The sequence below is a fragment of the Oryzias latipes genome, chromosome 22 (genome assembly GCF_002234675.1).
Source record: "Oryzias latipes chromosome 22, ASM223467v1".
In the NCBI taxonomy this organism is placed as follows: Eukaryota; Metazoa; Chordata; class Actinopteri; order Beloniformes; family Adrianichthyidae; genus Oryzias; species Oryzias latipes.
The window spans coordinates 20,341,229-20,360,675 of record NC_019880.2 but is presented as its reverse complement, the minus strand read 5'-3'; the positions used below and the strand labels follow the sequence as shown (position 1 = coordinate 20,360,675).

Sequence of the window (19,447 nt, the reverse complement as noted above, 5' to 3'; positions counted from 1 at the left end):
CCATGGATTACATGAAATCTTTCCACCTTTATCCACCTTTGTCATGGTAGGGAGAACACGTCAATGTAAGGGTGGGGTCATCTAAGATAGCGCAAGGGTTAAAAACGTTTCAGCGTTCCCTCTTAGCCGTCGTCTCCTCAGTAACTGCCCTGCAGCGTGACTCCACCGTACCGATGTAAAAACATTTGTTCCTGACGTTGATACAGACGTTCAGAATTGGTCCATGAAACATAGTTTATACGACAAGGATTGCAAAGCGTAGGACTTCCATTATTCTTTCTCTTGTGGCTTTGCCCTGCCCTCATGATTCCTGGCCTGTGACTGAAGAGATCTTTAGTCCCGTTGTTTTGTTTAGAAGCTTTAGTTTAAGAAATTTTTGCCTGACGACAGTCTGAATACAGACCAAGCGGAAGGTTCAGGACTTGATTTGGAGCAAAATAAGTGGATTGGGTCTGAATACACCCTTACATCATCCTTAAAATACTTCACTATATACATCCCAATGCGTACTACAATAGTTTTCATGACGTCCCTAAAGGGAGCCACATGTGGCTCAAAAGAACTTCCAGGAAACACCTGTGCTCTTCTCTTCGACCCTCTACGGGCCCGGACAACCCAAAAACCTGCTGCACTCGTACAGGTCAACGTCTGTACAAGTGACTGAGATACTCTACAGGTTCAAAATTCATTTTCAAAAACAAATTTATGATTAAACTTTTGAATGAATGAATGAAAATTTATGATTAAACTGTCCTAAATAATGTCTGAAGGAGATTAAACTATTGATATGGTTCAGCAAGAAGCAAGGATCAGCAGGTTTTTGGAAGGACTCTGCAGTTCCAGCTGGACTTCCACCGTCAAGGCTCTGAGGTTGTGGTCTGTTTCTGGTGTAGCTTCAAGAGGTCTCATGATGGGCGGGGCTTACAGCCCTGCTGACTAGTTTAAACCAGCTCAGTGGTCATCAGATAAGTCTCTGCTAACGTCTGATGAGCGTTTGCTCGTATCTGTTTCCGTCGTTAGCCATGTTTGCTCTTCTTAAGGAACTTTTGCATGACAGCGTTTTTTACCGGAGCTCCAGAATTTCCTTTCTCAACCTTTTTTTTTAATTCAGTCGAGATCAATCCTGCTGTCTGTCAGCAGTTGTTCCTTTCACATTTTCTTGGCTTTGTGAACATATTCTTTTTATATGAAGTTCCAACTGTTGCACAACTACTGTTAGAGTATGATAAAGCTACATACCTATCACAAAAAATCCTGACTTGTGGTTTGTCATGCATGACTCTTGTGAGGTTTTGGTTAGAAAAAGTAAAAGCAAAGTATTTATTTTGACATCAGATACATTTACAGCTGTGCAATTTTAGATTTTTTTGCCTTTTATTATATCTTTCATTCTGAATCAAACCTGCAGAAGTCAGGATCTCTGCTACGTCTGAAACACTAGTTCATTGACGTGAGATGAGTGAACTCCTGAAACACTGGAGCTTTGTCTGTTCTGGAGGAGGTTGGGACGAGTCAGAGCTGGTTTCAGCTTGCAGATTGACTGTGAGGATTCTTCCGGGCCTCTGAGTGTCCTCAGGGCTAGAAGGAGCTGACTGTCGCTGCTCGCTCTATGCAGATGAGCTGCTGGAGCAGCCAGAGAAAAGCTGTAAAAAGTTTGTAACCTTTTTTGCTATCCTAGGCACTTTAACGTTGGGAGTCGGGCCATCTAGACCCACTATTCATTGCTCTGAACCTTTTTTCTTCAATGATTTGTGATCTTCACTGGTGTCCATGGATTACATGAAATCCTATCCACCTTTAACCACCTATGTTATGGTTGGGAGAACACGTCAATGTAAGGGTGGGGTCATAGGATAGCACAAGGGTTAATGGAGTTCCTGAGAAATGAGGCTGAATTTTCTTATAACAGTGGACTTCATGTATGAAGACGAGAACTGTGGGAACTGCTGTGGTGACCTTTGGATGGGGGTCATCCGGTTAACTAGCATGAACCCACATCATGTGCTGCAGACTAGGAGTGTGCCAAAATATCAATATGGTGATATATCACGATATTTGGTCCCGTGATATATTCTCGATGCGTCTTCATCAAGTATCAACCTTTTATTTACGTTTGAAGACCATGTAAAACGTTATATTAATCATCCTTTGGTAATACGATTCTTCGGAGGGTAGATAGGGGGCGCTCGTTGCGAGATTGGCTGTTGCGGGCAAACGAAAAAGAATACACATTCAAACAAAAATGGTGGATCGGAAAAACAAGGAGAGTAGCAAGAGCAGCAAGTTAAAAGACGCGCCGGCAGCATTGATTTGGGTTTTTATTGAATGCATCAGAGCCACGCTTTGACATTCCCTCTAGGAAATACTGAAAAAATTATCCCTGCCGTGTACAGACCAGAGCTATGGTTGAGATGGAGACAGCAGAAGGGGCATTCCTGCCCTTAGACCCCCCCTTCTCCTCAAAAGGCAGACGAGCGGCGTCTTGACGCTAAAAAGCCTGTGGTTCTGAAGAAAAACATGAACAAATAAACATACATCACATGCAGCTTTTCCCCAAACGTTTTTTTCACAAAGATGTTTACTTTTAGATGCACTTTAAGTTCATGGATTTTATCCCTGGTCATTTATTTTGAAAGCAGTTTATGTCTTAAATAACTTAAAGGAAAGTTCCTAGCTACTTGATTTTAATTTCTGTGAGAATTTTATTTTTGTTTCCACCACATTTGCACTAAATGGTGTAATTTATTTTTAACAAAGAAACTATATATTTGTTCACATAATTAATATCTGATTTACAGCTATTTTTTTAAATAATGCGATGGCTAAGGCTTTGTTTTTCAAAAGTTAATACCAATGTGCCTGGCAGCTACTTGACTTATTCATTTTTTAATCTGTTTACAGCAACTTTGTACTAAATAACGGCTGCTGTTCATGTTCCCTATTGTTGAATGAATGAATGAAAAGCAACAGAATGGGCGGGGCCAAAGTATCCCTGCTCCGCCCCTTTCTGAATATCCACTGTCAGACAAACAGATCCATGAACGTCTTTGTTTTCCTGGATCATTAGCAGTGCACCATTTTTGTTGCACTGCTAATGTTGGGGGTGTGAGGGCCTGTAAGCTAGTGGAGAGAGTGCGTACAAAGGGATGATGGGAAATGAAGGCAGGCTTGATCTACACCAACATTCCCGCCCAAACCTCAGAGGTGAATTAGTGCTGAAGTGCTGCTGCTCTGCAGAAATTAAGTCCTAGAAAGCGACGCCGGTTTTTGGCATTCGTTTGTCTGTCAGGAGATCAACGCTGGTTTTTATGGATGTGGTTGACATCCTGAAGACGTTCTGTGACAGCCGCTGCTGAAACAAAGGCTAGTTTTGTGGTTCTGGCCTCACAGTGGTCCCTGTGGGCTGCAGAAGCCCCCCACCCCACGTGTTAGACATCTGATAGTGTAACTTTAAGCAAAGTGGAAGCAGACTCAACAGTCTGTCCTGCAGTCATTCAGTGAAGCTTCTGCTTAGCAAAGTCAAGTAGCTGCTTGCTGCCGCTGCATTGCTGGGAGCCAAATCCATCTACTACTGCAGCAAAGGCGTGACGGCTAATAAATCAAACCATAAATCAGACGTGTGCTGGGGGCATCGATGGAACGTGACGTCAGACAGGATGACTTCAGAGGATCCTGGTGGCTGCTTTTGTCTGGACCTGCATCCAGTGGAGGAAGCGTGGCGTGGTTCCGTTTCCCGCCTCGCCGTGTTGACTTGATAATAAGCAAGAGAATTCTTGCTTTCTGATGAGTCATGAATAATTTCAGAAATGTTTTTAGCTTCCAGAAAACAAAAGGCTGCATGGATCTTTGATAACTAATTAAACAAGAGAAAGATTAGTTGTTAGTTCACATCCAAACCCCTCTTCTCACTGGTTTCTCACCTTTTCCAGGCTTTCTCCAGTTCTGGACTGAGTCCCTGGTATTTCTCCAGTTTCTCATGTTCCTTTTTCCTGATGTTCCCATCGCTTGGCACTGCCACATCCACCACCATGGCTTTCCTCTGTTCTTTATCCACCACTACAATGTCTGGTTGGTTCTCCATTACCATCCTGTCAGTCTGGATCTGGATCAGGATCTTTGCCCTCTCATTCTCTACCACCTTTGGGGTTGTGGAAACCTTGGGGTTTCCAGTCCATATTCTGCACACATGTTCCTGTATATTATTCCAGCCACTTGGTTAGAATACCTCAGACAAATGGAAGTCTTTTTTCACTTTTCTCTGTCACTTTAACCCTTGTGTTATCCTAGGCACTTGATCATTGGGAGTGGGGTCATCTAGACCCACTAGACAGTGCGCTGAACCTTTTTTCTTCAATGATTTGTGATCTTCACTGGTGTCCATGGATTACCTGAAATCTTTCCACATTTATCCACCTTTGACGTGGTAGGACATCTGGACCCCATAGGATAGCACAAGGGATAAATAAATCTTCTTAGACAAAAAATCTAAAGATAACTTTGAAGCCATATTATTCTTTTTTTCTTTAAACTGTCAAAAGTCAAGCGGCTATCAACACCTACTTAACATATTTAGTGTCATTTGGTTTTTGTCTACAGTGAGAGGGCAGGGCTGTTGAGAAAGTGGAATTACAAAAATATTAGACCAAACTCTAAACCCAGTTCTATGAAGCGTCCTGTATTTCACGGCTGAACACAAACACTACAGTCTTGCTGTGACTACGACTACCGGGACACTCCTGAAGCCGTCGTCTTCACTGCCAGAAACTTCATAAGGGCTTTGGGTCTGCCAGACCCCGTCCTGTCAGCTTTGGGGGGCTGGGGGTGGGGTGTGAAGGAAACTGTCCTCATTGGCTTCCTTTGTCCCTCCTCTCAGCCAGTAGGACCTACACCGTCAGTGTTGTGTTTCTGTTTCCTTCACCACTCCTTGTTACCATCTGTAGAGGTAACGGATGATTCAGCTGTTACCATCGGCTCTGTTCAGAACTGTTCAACTGACCCACGGACCGCCACCGGTCCACAGCTCCAGGCTCAGATTAAAACAGCTTGAATTAGGGGGTACATACATGTGTAAGTAAGGGGAGGGGGATTATAAAATCTGATTCTAGTCAGTACTATGACTGAAATGGACCAGAACCACATCAGAGTTAAAAAAAAATGTGAGTTAATTTCCCCCAAACTAAAAGCTGACATAATTTTTCAAAAACAGCACAACAGCGACGCCTTGTGGCCAAACAGAGTGTTGCACGCATCCGTCCTCCGTGAATAAACAACTCATTACAGTACGTAAGCATCATAAAACTGTCTGCCTTTGAATTGGAGTGAACTCTGCAGAAGTCATCCGACTCTTCAAAGTCCAACATTTGTGTAAATAAACTTTTTGTTTGTCTGACGCTTGAATATTCAGTAGAGCTGCAGAGTCCAGAGTTGGCCCTTTAGCTTTAACGAAGCACTTTTGGGTTTTGGGAGCTGACCCAGACAGTGAACCTGCCAAAGCCTCTGCTGACCCCCCATTGGCTGTACGGGAGAACTGGACTGAGTGTGACCACACCCCCAGAGAACGGTTTACCAACCAAATCTAAACAATCCAGTCGCCATTTTTGCACAACACGGACGCCATCATGTTGGAGCTAGATGTTGTCCATAGGCAGTGATTGGTCCGTTTCTATGGCAACCACTATTGCCAGTCAGGAGTGAGCTTGTTGGAAGGCGACACCCCTATGCCTGAAAGCCAGCTCAGGGGAATCTGTCAATCAAAGGTTTTGAACGTGAAACCGCCTACTTTCATTGAGGCGTCTGTTTTGTCAATTCATAACTCGACTAACGTGCACATCAGAAAAATTATGAAAAAAGAAAAGATGCTAAAAAATAAAAAGGGATTAGATCCAGAACGGTTGTTCTGACTGAGGAACGACTGAGGAACAGCTGTTATTTCTCTGTAGACGTCTGTGGGTACTTCCTGTTTGGAACGCCAGAGGGCGGAGTCACTCAGTCCAGCTCCCACATCCAGTCTATGCGAACACCCCCCAGCCCACCCCCCTTAAAATAGATGCACCTTCTGAAGCCCCCCGTCTGCACAACCATCCTCTGCACATCTCTAAGGTTCGTCACTCTTCCTGTCTGAGGTTTTAGTCCATCCAGTCAGTGCTGTAAGAACCCAGACCTGTTGATGCCGGGATTATTGTAGATTATTGCAGATTATTGGAGAAAGGGCCTTCAACTCATCAAAGCAAATGTTCCAACTTCCCGAGCCTGAAAAACCTCCAGCTCACAGTTTCTCATCCAAACTGCTGCAGGAAAAGGTAAATCTGTGAAAACAGCCGTAAGAAGAAGCACATCCTAACATCCTCCTCTCCCCTTCCTCTGCTTCCTGCCTCCACCAGCGCCTTCGACCAGAGGAGTGTTTGCACAGAGGGCAGCTTCCCGGCAGCTCTGGACGGACCGGACCCCCACTCCGACTGCTCTTCTATGATCAGCGTAGACATGAGTCAGCCTGGCAGCCCCATGTCCCCCTCCAGGGGCTTCAAGGTGAGGTTCACTTTTTCCTTCTTTCAGGGAGCTCGTGCTGCACGTTTCTGTGTTCCTACGAGTCTGCAGTAACAATAAATGCAGCAGGAAAACATGCTGCTGCATTTACGCCAAACTGGAGCTTTGAACAGTTTAACCTTTGGCCTGAATGGCCCTTGGCCCCGCCTCCGGTCTCTCTTACAACACCGACAGCGCAATTCCTTTGTGATTAGCGAGGACTTTAGGATGTGGGACAGGAATGGCGGCCCGTTTACAGGTTCCGCCCCTGTGGGCCTGATGCTTTATCTTTAGGCCTGCAGCAAAACAGGAGTTTTTATCTGAAACACGTCTGAGCTCTGAAGAGCTGTCACATGTCTGTGGTCACATGACCTCAAGCCCAGTTTGTGAGACAGCTAACATTTGTAATTATTCAAAACTGACCATTTAGAGAAAGAAGGACGTCACAGAATCCTGAGAACAGATGCAGATCTGAAAAAGGCTTTGGTCTGAGGGGCCCCCCCTGGAGGACGGGAGACTCAGGGAGGAGGGGTCCCTCATGACGCCTTCTGAAATCTGGATGAACGTGTTTAGTTTAGTAATTAGTCTTTTGAACGCTAAAGGTTACAGGAAAGACCAATAGAATCACCCAAAGGAGGCATTTTTCCAACATCTTTTTAATGCATGTCTTCATTTGAGGAAACAAAAAAAGATGAAAGATTTTCTCACAGACACGCCACAGACGTGTTTAGAACTAACACAAGGCTGTCCGTCCATGCTGCCTTTTTCAGAGCTTTAAAAGCAGAGAGGACTGACGGCAGCCATTCAGAAAGACACGAAGTCCCACTTCAACTATATTTTTGTCTACTGCAAAAGTGGTCTTTTAATTATGATCATGCAGTTTTAGGCAAAATCAAATAGTCTGTTGTTTTTTATTAGTTTTATATCCTGTTCTTAAGCCTTTCAGAGGAAACTATATCCACATATATGATCATATATGACCTTTGGCAAACTAAAGAACCATTCTTTTATGGAAAATGAGTTATTTTCTCCGCTTATTTTCCTACCTGAAGTAAGACGACTCGATTTCTGAGGCTCCGCCTTTTTATCTCCTTGTGGGTACTGCCCATTTTATGACATCATCCTAGAGCCTCAGCAGCATGTCTGAGTTTCTCCCACATAAACAAAACATCTGAACTTTTACAAAGATGGACGTTCATTTTGTTCATATAAATGAAATAATTTAGTCGATCACAGCTAGCTCCATGGAGGAAGTGGGTGTGTGTTTTAGCCTGGTGGCGGAGCTGGCAGAGCAGCATCTTCCTGGAAGGGGCGGTTCCTTACTTTGGCATGTCACAATGTGAGAACCCACTGGTTTTCATGGATTGGGAGGGGCTGGTGCTCAGAGAGCAGGTTTTTAGAGGAATACTCAGAAAAAGTGGATCAAAATACCACTTTGGGGTTGTTTATAGTGAAGAATGAAGATTATGAAACATTCAGATTAGTTGGTTTACCTTGTGTAGAACATTTAGGACATAGTTTCTGCAGAGTAGCAGCAGGAGTTCATTAGAAATTCGTCTGTGAGTTGTGGGCAGGACTGTTGGTGCAGAAGTGGCTAATTTCCCATCATCCATCTGCTTACACTCTCCCCCAGCTAACGTGAGGCACCTCACAACCCCAAGCTAACATTAGCAGTGCAACAAAAATAGTGATCAATTAGGCCTGGGCGAAAAATCGATTGAATGAAAATATTCAAATTTTTTGTTACGGGCAATTTAGAAAAAATAACTAAATCAAGTTTTTGTGTAATGGCGTATTTTGGCTCCCCAGAGCTTTCGTAGCGTTAAGGCCCGTACACACCGGGACGAATTTCGCGCGCGATATTCGCCGACGTTTAACGCCTCGTGACTAAACAAAGGGCACCAATGTGAGTGTGCACACCGACGCGAAAAACGCCACGCGTAAAAGCGTCATTTTTAAAAAAACGCCTCGGGTTCGTTTTTTTGGTTTGACGCGCCGCGTCAAAAACTATACGACCAATGAGAATGGGGCTTCTGCACACGTGTCTGGAGCTTCTGAAGTTACAGTAAAACACAACTTGGGGGCGCTCAAACATAAAACTGTCTTGCTGAGCACACATACATAACGGCGAAGAAGATAGACGCCAAGTAGCGTCTACACTGCCGCATAGAAATAAGACGAAGAAGATGCACTCACTGACGGACATTCTAAAATATCCCCGAAAACGCTCATGATACATTTTCAGCTCTTGTACCAGTCGATAAAACTCCCCATGTTCTTCTCTTCTCGTAACTATGGCATGTACCCAAAATCGATGTCTTTTCCAGCGTCTTTCATCATTCAATAGAACAATAATTTCTTCATCGCTGGAACTGGAGCTAGAGCTACTGGTGCTATTTACACGCTTGTATTATTCTGACAAGCGTGTAAATACTTGCTCTCTTCTTCTGAGTGAAAAGCGACTTTAAGAAGCGTAAAGTTGCGCAGCGCCACCTTGTGTACAGGGGTATTTCTATTTTACATTAAGCGCCATCTAATGTCAGGGGATGAAATTGCATGTTCGCTCGGCTCATCGTCAGCGAAAATCACCTGGGTGTGAACACAAAAAACATGGCGAAAAACGCTGGCGAATAACGGCTGGCGAATATTCGTCCCGGTGTGTACGGGCCTTTAGTTTCACACGGCGGTATGGCAGGCGACAAACAACAACATCATAGCAGACACGAAACAGCAACCGACAGCATGGCTACCGGTGAGAGGAAGTTTGTTCCCAAGAAAGGAAGAAAATCATCTGTTGTTTGGACCTGGTATGGGTTTTTGCCACAGATGTGGAGGAAGAGACCCCACGCTGCAACAATTGCCTACAACACTTGTGCACGCTCTCAGTAACTTGCACGGCACAGGGCTCCAGACTAACTTTTTTCACTAGGAGCACAGTGGCCCCCAACTGAAAATTTTAGGGGCACAACCAGAAAATTTGGGGGCGCATATGGTAAATCAACATTTTAAGCAAATCTACTAATTTCCACTGTATTACAAATAAATACTTTAATAATAGATGCAGAATTTACAATGTACTGTTTCTAATTCAGTGTCACATTTTATTCTGCACTTTTGAAGATGCAACAACAAAGTAAACAACAGCACCATTGCTGTCATGACAGTACAAATGGTAAAAAAAACGGATAGAAATTCATCTTTGTGAAACCAAATAGGTGCAGCCAAGATGCACAATAAGCGTGTTTGAGATCACCCAGGTGGACTCAACGCTGCGCAGATCACCTGGTGTGTGACGTATATTTTAGCTCCAACATCACCTGTCAATCATCACAAAAATATCAGGAGAAAGGGGTGGGAGCAAGGGGCAAACCTACCCGAACACAGCTGGAAATTTAGTACTGAACTGACTGAAAGGTGCCCTACAGACTACAAAAACCATGTGTCCTGATGGTTTTTGTAGTTGAGTGATTAATTAAAATAATTTAAAATACCAATTGATTAAAAAAAGGCTGCATATATTACAAAACATTCAAATAAATATAAAATATGTAATAACACAGATCACAGTAAGGGGGAGAGGAATATTAAAAATAAATAGAATGTTAAGGACAACTCCAATTTCCTGTTCTCTTTCAGTCTCGCTGCAGATCCGCCTTCATCTCACAGCCCCCCTGGTCTCCCCAACGATCCAGGCGAGGCGCTGGTTCATCTCAAACACGTCTATCGTTGCATTTTCCACACGTGTTTTCAGTGTGTCTAAGGCTAATCTTGTTGTTGCTCGCACATATTTAAAGTTCAAGCCCCGTTAGCTGTCACGCATGTAGGTGTGGGACATTTATTCTCCTCAGCTGACCCGACTCCCGCGGGAGCGGTGTGCTGCCGTAACGGCCGTGCATAACCGTTTGATGCGCCGCTGTGACCGTAACCAAAACCTAAACCTTCCTCCGGTTCTGTGTGACCCAGAGAAAAGTTCAGCTCGGACTGCATGTATGTAGAAAATTACGAGCGAATAGCTACGTTCTAAAGGAAATTAAGGAACTCCTTGATGTCATTCATACAAACTGGCGGGCTGCATTAACATTAAACTTTCATATTAAGGTGGGGGCCGCAAAATATCAATTTTGGGCCGCAAATAGCCCGCGGGGCACGAGTTTGAGACCCCTGCTGTACACTCTGGCACTGGTACACTAGCCGCAGGTCGGAAGAACGAATCAATAGTTCGCTTACCCGTAGTTCAGACGCAAATACCAGGTTGTGATGACATTTGTCTCCGTTTCCTTCCCACAGATGTTTACGCGCGCTTGATTGTCTCTAGGCCCCTCCCCCTCCACGCATTTTAGCCACTTACAGTGGCTTTCCCTATTCTTCTCACGACACATGCATTGGCCGCCTCACAGACCACGCGAGTGTGTGCTAGCGTTTCATGAGTATGTGCGCGAGTGTGTGTGTCTGCCTGTGTGCGTGTGTGCTCACGTCTCATTGATTATTTCATTGATCATTGACGTGCCCCTTCCACGTTTAATGTATAAAAAATACGATGGTTGGGTCAGGCAAATTTACTGGTAGCACATGTGCGACTGGATGTAAAATTAAGTCGCACACTCTCAAATTTTGGTCGCAAAATGCGACCAATTGGTCGCAGTCTGGAGCCCTGCTTCTTCCTCTTACACACCCAGCGTGCTGACACACACACACATACACAAACTCATTCAACAACACCTATATAGTTATTTCATTAGTTAGATTGTTAGTTGTTACTGTTATTTGTTAATAAAGAATACAACGTTGTAATTATGAATTGTATTCATTTGAGACGCAGCCGCCGGGGGATTTTGTGTTCGGCGGCAGGGGGGGTTGCGGTTGACCGCGACACCGAGACTCCTGCTGCTTCATCAGCTCGCTGATCAAAAGTCCCACACCGTCACAGCTCTAGTTGAGGTCAGATCTTAACGATACTGCGGTCTTGAAGAATGTTGCCCCGGGGCTCGTTCAACACCGGGGCTTGGTACCCATCACTAGGAAAGGGGCACGGTGGAGAACAATCACCAAAGCGGTCGCTTTGCATATAGCCAAAGACATGGTACCCATATATGCCGTTGAGAAGACGGGGTTTATTGATTTAATTAAAACCTTAGACCCCAGATAAGAGCTGTATTGTTAATCCTTTAGAAAATGGTGCTACTCTCAAGGTGAATGTTTGTCTCCTTTTAGTCTAGACTACAACATCAAGCCAACATTAGCGGTGCAACAACAACGGTGAGCAATATCAGAGCTATCCAGATGTACAGTTTTGTGGCAGATGACAGCTCGGACAAGGAAAACGAAGATGTCCAAGAATCTATTTGTCTGCAAGTGGACCTGAATGGAGCAGAGCAGAGAGGGTTTGGCCGAATTCTTCCCCTATCCCTACGGCTTCTCCCTACCCCTACATTTAGCCCTCCAAATGGAGAGTTACAGAAAAATAGTGTCTTGTAATTCGGACATCACTCCCACTCGATGATGTCATCAATAGTCACCGGTCATCCACGTTAGCGCGTAGCTGTCGGTGCTCAGAAAATGCAAAACAACATCAGTTTTATAGCTTCAAAAAGTCACACAAAAGCAAAAAGTTATTACTTACATTTGCAAACTGTACTTCAGAGCACACCCACGTGAAGCAATGCGTGCAACGCAGATTATCTTCACGGCGGAGGGCTCTGTTTCCCTCTGCTGCAAGGGTTTCCCCTTCAAAAGACTATTTCAGACCCCCCTATCCCTCCCAATGTCCCTACAATTGGAGGGATAGGGAGAAGCCAGAAGGGTAGGAGAGGAATTGAGATTCGGCCAGCTGTGTTTACACAAAAAGTGTGTAAACACAGCTGAGACTTTGTTTCAAAGAGTGACAGTGCTCTGAACCTTTTATCTTCAATGATTTGTGATCTTCACTGGTGTCCATGGATTACATGAAATCTTTCCACCTTTATCCACCTTTGTCATGGTAGGGAGAGCACGTCAATGGAAGGGTGGGGTCATCTAAGATAGCACAAAGGTTAAATAAATCAAAATTTGCTTTAAATTGTCTGCCGTTTGTACTTATTGCTTTCCTTAAGTACGGGGGACAGAAAATCTGGAAAAAATCGGAAATCGAATTAAAAAATATAGAATCGGAAATTGATTTTGTTTTTAGGCCATATCGCCCAGCCCTATGATCAATATCAGATCTATCCATCCGTCCAGTTCTGATCCAGATGCCAGCTCAGACCAGGAAACAAAGACATTCATGAATCTATCTGTCTGCAGGTGGATGATCAGAAAGGGGCGGAGCAGGCAGACTTTGGCCCCGCCCATGGCAGTCGCTGCATCACAAACATGAGCTTTTTCAAACTATGGGTTTTCATCTTCTGGTCCAATTGGATATGGATAAAGAAATCTCAGAAACAGTTGTAATCTTGATTTCTTGTCTTTAAAGCCAACATGACCTGATGGGATCTGTTTTTTCTAGCCATCTTTTTTTCAGACTCAAACCTGTCCAGCTAGAACTCTCATAATCTTCAGGAATTCTTAAATTCCGCTCTTGTTTCTACAAAACAAGGAGTTACGTCACGTGTTTTTCTAGTTCCAACTGTTGTGTGGACGCTAGAATTAAAGCTGGTAGTTTGATTCCTGCGCTGCTGAACTCTGCCGCAGAGGGCAGAGGATGACGGCGGGCTGTTGCTGACGGAGCACAGCGCACATTTATGGCGCAACATCTCCACCTACCTGACATGTTGCTCCTTTGAGCAAACACAACAGGAATGCTAATCCCACAAAAGCACGTTTCAGACAGGAAGTCCTCGTGAAACTCCAGGGACATCAGACTCTTCTGTCTTTTTGAACGTCTTCCTCAGCACGCTGGACTCTTTCTGAATGGCTGACAATAACCTGAAGGTACGCTGTCACACAGCCAAACCCGGTCAGATGAAGGTGAAGTTCTCTGCTCGTGTTTCCTGGTTTCATTTTGTGTGAATGTGACCTAGAAAAGCCTCCATTGACTGTCTTCTACCGACAGTCAGCTCGGTAAAAATGTGGACATTTGACAGCTTTTCTGATGTAAACGTCTCCACGCTGTTGCTTCATTTGCCGCCACTACACGGCACAACTGGGATGCCTTTCATCCATTTTTTTCAAGGATTTTTGAGGATCATTTTTTATCTAACTCCAGAGAAAATCAAACCTTTTGAGCAGAGAACTTCCAGATCAAAGTGATGTGGTATTGATATGTGTGACTCTAGAATGAGGAAGGGCGGGGTCGCCTCCTGCAGGAAAGTACCCCCCCCCCCTTATGTTCTGTCTGCTCCTCATTTGTAGGTCATATTAATTGTGACAGCCTGTCCTGCAGTCTGAAGTCATAGTTAGCTAATGTCTTTGTGACCTTGCACATTCTGAAGCCATAAAGGTCGACGTCGCTTCTCAGCTTTCAGACAGAAGAAATGAACCGCAGTGCAGGTCTGCTGTACTGTGGAGGAGACTTCTTGTCAGAACTTGTGCTGTTTCTTTTGTAACGTCTGTTGGGTTTACAGGGGGGGGGCTGATACTCAGCTTTTTGTTTTTGGCTTTTTTAGCAAAGAGGTCAAACTGAAGCTCCTCCTGGAAACGGCTCCTAACGCCTCCTGCTTTTCAGCATGCTGTTGCAGCAGCAGACATGCCTTACTGTCATTGTGTCCCTTTGAACATCCAGGTCAATGTTTCACTAGTCTGCAATCAGCTGACCGGTCTTGTTGCATGTGTAGAACGTCTGTTCACTTTGTGTTGTTGTTTGGTTCTGGTGAAAAAGCAAAAGCGCTTTTGAACAGACCACAGTGAAACAGGAAAGAGAAGAGACAGACGGACATGAAAGGCAACTGGACGCCTCCAAACACGTCAGAAACTTTGACTTCCTCAGACCCCTTAAGACGAGAGACGAGCGCTGTGTGCCTGCAGAACCTCAAAACATAACAGACGGTTAAAAAAAGACGTTAGTGAAACCAAAACTCCATCAGTCCTCTTTATGCAAACGGGAAACCTCCAGGATTTCTCCCAGCGACGCGTGTTCACATGTTCTTGTCCAATCAGTGTCAGCCCTTTTGACATAAAGGTGTGTGTGTGTGTGTGTGTGTGTGTGTGTGAAGGGGGGGTGTAGAAACTTTCCCTCAACAACTGCTGCATCTCAGTCTTTTATTATGCTCAACAAAATCAATAGAAAACAAGTTATAAGAAGAACAATAAAGGATCAAATGTAAAGATAAAAGTCATAAAGACAGTTGGTCTACCTTCAGCACGTTGGACCAAACCGATGTGGGCCTGACGGGGGACACCTGTCTCCTCTTTGTTGGCTAACTACGCCTGTCCCGCTGGTATCAATCATACTGATCAGTTATCAATAGGCTCAAACCCTGCTGCAGATGCAGGGTCTGGTTTCTCTCAAGTGTAGATCAAATCAATGACTCTATGAAAGCTGGACTGAGTGACTCCTCCCCCCTGGCGTTCCAAACAGGAAGTGGCTCCAGGAAGCCAGAATTCCATAGACTTCCATAGAGAAACAAACAGCTGTTTGTCAGAAGAACCGATCTGGATCTGATAACTTTTTATCTTTATTATAAGTTATTCCAGTTATAAACCGACCAATCAGATGCCTCAGTAAAAGCATGTGGTGCCCGCTGGCCCCCACCTCAATATTTGATTGACAGATTCTTCCGAGCCACTTCCAGTGGAAAGGGGTGTAGACTTCCAACAAGCTTACTCCTGAATGACGACAGTAGTTGCCATAGAGACGTGACTCAGGATGACTCGGACCCATCGCTGTCGTCTGGCTCCATCATGACGGCGTCTGTCGCCAGAAATATGGCGACTGAATTGGCTTCATTTGGCTGGAGCTGGAAGTGAGGCGCTTTCTGTGGGTGACGTCACAGCCGCTCAGTCCAGGTCCACAGTCGATGAGCTGGATGCAGAGAAGTAGGAGGGAGGGGTCAAAAGGTCATCGGATCAGAAATACGTTTTAAAACCCACCATTAGACACGCTTCTACCTCTGAGTCCCAGCTGGACAGAAGTTTGTTTCTTCATGAGTGGAAATGAAAATCATCTGTCAGTATTTGATCTTCATGTGAACGTCCATCTGAAACGAGAGACGGTCATTTAGACCTAGTTATTGTAACACAACTACCTTATTGTGTTACGTCCTTACTGAGTGTAAATGTGCAGGACTTTCTGTCTAATGACCTGTGCAGACAGCATGAAGCTGTCCTTCTAAACTAGAGCTTTCTGTTCTCTTTCTGCTGTCGCAGTGAGCTGTCCGTGGACCAGAAGGCAGAAACCTGCTTCTCTGTCAAACACCAGAAGATTTACCAAAATGTTTCCTCTTGTCTTTCCTCTCTTAGATCTCTGGGGAAAAAAAGGGAATGCTCGATCGCTTCACCAACTTATTCAGCGTCCGCAGGAAAAAGAGCAGCAGTAAACATCATTCGGACGCTTCGGTGAACTCGAGCTCGCCGACGTCGCCCGTGTCGCCACACTTTATCCCGTTTCAGCAGCGGGATGGCGGAGCAGCAAACCCAGCAGAGTCCCAGAACATGAAGAAGAGTGGAGACGGCGTCAGCCAGAGCTCCAGCCTGTCCTCCCTTAAGACAGATGACGGCGATCTACCGTTTGCAGACAGTAACAGCAGCGGGGGGGGCAGTGTGAGGGAGCTGAGCGTGGGTCCTGTCAACGGGGAGAGAGGGCGGGACGGGGCTGCAGCGCTTCCCTCCGCCAGCTCGTCACAGAAGGTCTTTTCAGACTCAGTCATGGAGGAGGTCAGTAAAAGGCTGCAGGTAGACCTGAAAGAGACGAAGGTCCTAAGTCCCAGTGAGGACAAGCCGTTCAGCCCCACCACGCTCGTGTCTCTAAACATCCCAGTTTCCATGGCAACGGAGACCCCAAAGTCTCCTAATTTAACCTCCATCAGCTTGGGATCCAAGAAAACTCTGGTGAAGACAGGAGAAAAAGGCCACAGCACCGCTCTGAGAGGGATAACCTTAGCCTCGTCTTCATCGCGTGGCGTCACAGCTCAGCAGGAAGTGGAACCGGAAAGCTCGGGAGGCGGGACCACGGCCGTGACATCATCCAGAAGCTTCACGGGGGAGGCGGCAGCCGCTGCATGGAGCCATCCACCAACCACTGACAGCCAAAGGGGAGGGGGGCCGCCTGCTCTGCCTTACAAAGCCGTATGGGTGGAAACTCACCTGGGGGAGGAGGAGACGGAGGGGGTGGGGGTGGCAGCAAAGGGTGGCATGCAACAAGAGGAGAAGGGCTTCAGGGCGGAGTCTCCTCCTTTGCTGGCCATACCTGTTACTGTGATACCTGAGGACGACGCAGAACCTGCGGGGGCCCTGAGAGGCCCCTCCACCCTGCCACAGAGGCCTCCTCCTGCCACCCTTCCACGGGCAACCATCTCCCTGGCAGCGTCTGCGCAGGAATTTCAAACGGTCCCACGTCGGCCGGAGAAGCCCCAAACAAACATACGACCACAGCAAGGATTCCTTCAGGGGAAACGGGGCGTCTGGGAAACGTGGCGGACTGTCAGCCTGCCTCCAAACGACACTTTCTTTGCCCAGAAGGTGGTCGTCAGCCCAGAATCCAGTTTGGAGGAGGAAGAGCTGCCTGCAGGGTCATCCTCAGAGTCCTTTCACAGAACAGAGGACAAACTGTGAGTATCGCCCGTTTCTTTCCTGCAGGAATGATTTATTGATGCCGTCGATCCTGTTAGGAAGATCTAAGCTTCCATGCAACCTGAGCTGCTGTTTCCCATGTTGCATTGCAGCAGCAGAGAACAATGAGCTCCGGGACCCACACTGAAATATTCACACACAGTAACACCTAAGCAGACCCTGTGGGGGGGTTCTAGGTTCTGTGGTTCACGTGTCAGACTGTATGTGACGTTCCAAACATGAGAAACAAGATGATCCCAGATTAAACATGAGAAACGTGTTCATGGTCACTGTGAGTCTGCCTTTGTTTGTGCAGAAGCTGCTGCTGACTTTGTTCTGTGCAGCCTTTTGTTAGAGCTTCATAGAGCTGCTGCACTTTCAGGAAAACATATCCAAGCATCAGATCGAAACTCTGGACCAGCAGCTGCTGAGAAACAACCAGACGCGTTAAATGACTTCATGAAAGTTTGGAACGTGACGCCCGGCTGCTTCTGTCCTGTAATGAGGAGAAACTGTTCTAATGACTTTGTATTAAACCGACATTTTTTAGGTCTCATAGCCTTTCTGCTGCTGGACCTGAATGTCTTCAGCTAAAAAACCATTCAGACCCACAGAATACCTGAAACCACTAAGTTGGTCTGCCTGAATGCTTTTTAACGGACGTTTGATGTTTGGATGAAAGGAATTGGGTGCAGCGGTTTCTTTGTGTATTTACACAAACACACACACACACGCACGTACACACCCAAGCACGCACATACCCCGAGCTCCACGCTGTTTGACTAGTTCAAACGCAGTCATGCAGTCGAGCATTCAGGCGGGAAAAAGTCAACCTTAAAACAGCACCGAGCTCTAGTGGAAACACGACTGTGATCATGTGATCGTGTGATCATGTGATCGTGTGATTGTCTGATCGTGTGATCATGTGATTGTGTGATCGTGTGATTGTGTGATCGTGTGATCATGTGATCGTGTGATCATGTGATTGTGTGATCGTGTGATCATGTGATCGTGTGATCATTTGATCGTGTGATCGTGTTGGAACGTCCTCACTGTTTTTCAGAGGCTGATGTTAAAAGACGTTTCTGTGAAAAGCTGTTTCTTTTCAGAAGACATATGTTTGCTTCTGATGAATCCTGCAAACATAGTAAGCATCATAAACATAAGGAATGAGAGTTTCATCCTAAAGCAAACCTGCAGATGTTACTACCACAGAACTTTTTTAGTTCTTTAACCCAAATGTTTCAAAAGTCCCAAAACCCACAGCAGGAATATCAAACCGGTCTCATGTACAAATTGACTGAAGAATTTATAACATTTTCTTTTGTGATTTTTATTTAATTTGTATTTATTTTGTTTTCCTAAAACCCTGTTTTCTGCTCCTGTGACAGATTACGAGGCCTCCAAAGTAACCGCGACACTGAACTCAAAGACAACAGCTCACTAACAACCACACAGGACAGCAGACAGCCGCACAGCAGACAGCTGGAAAACAGACAGCCAGACAGCAGACAGCTGGAAAACAGACAGCCGGACAGCAAACAGCCGGAAAACAGACAGCCAGACAGCAGACAGCCGGAAAACAGACAGCCAGACAACAGACAGCCAGACAGCAGACAGCCGGAAAACAGACAGCCAGACAACAGACAGCCAGACAGCAGACAGCTAGAAAACAGACAGCCGGACAGCAGACAGCCGGAAAACAGACAGCTGGAAAACAGACAGCCGCACAGCAGACAGCCAGACAGCAGACAGCCGGAAAACAGACAGCTGGAAAACAGACAGCCGGACAACAGACAGCCGGACAGCAGACTGCCGGACAACAGACAGCCGGAAAACAGACAGCCGGACAACAGACAGCCGGAAAACAGACAGCTGGAAAACAGACAGCCGCACAGCCAGCCGCACAGCAGACAGCCGGAAAACAGACAGCTGGAAAACAGACAGTTGGAAAACAGACAGCCAGACAGCAGACAGCCGGAAAACAGACAGACCAACAGCAGACAGCTGGAAAACAGACGGCCAGACAACAGACAGCCGGACAGCAGACTGCAGGACAACAGACAGCTAGAAAACGGACAGCCGGACAACAGACAGCCGGACAACAGACTGCCGGACAACAGACAGCCGGAAAACAGACAGGCAGACAACAGACAGCCGGACGACAGACAGCCGGACAGCAGACTGCCGGACAACAGACAGCTGGAAAACAGACAGGCAGACAACAAACAGCTGGAAAACAGAA

The 19,447-nt window shown here is 45.9% G+C and overlaps 1 protein-coding gene across 1 annotated transcript in view; it reads left to right on the top strand.

Annotated features, from left to right (window-relative positions):
* LOC105356978 overlaps nt 1-19,447 on the top strand; it is a 30,402-nt gene that overhangs the window by 10,757 nt on the left and 198 nt on the right. The window contains exons 2-4 of the mRNA XM_023951949.1: nt 6,381-6,525; nt 15,895-17,201; nt 18,594-19,419. Coding sequence (XP_023807717.1) covers nt 6,381-6,525; nt 15,895-17,201; nt 18,594-19,419 — 2,278 coding nt within the window. The remainder of the gene's footprint in view (nt 1-6,380; nt 6,526-15,894; nt 17,202-18,593; nt 19,420-19,447) is intronic.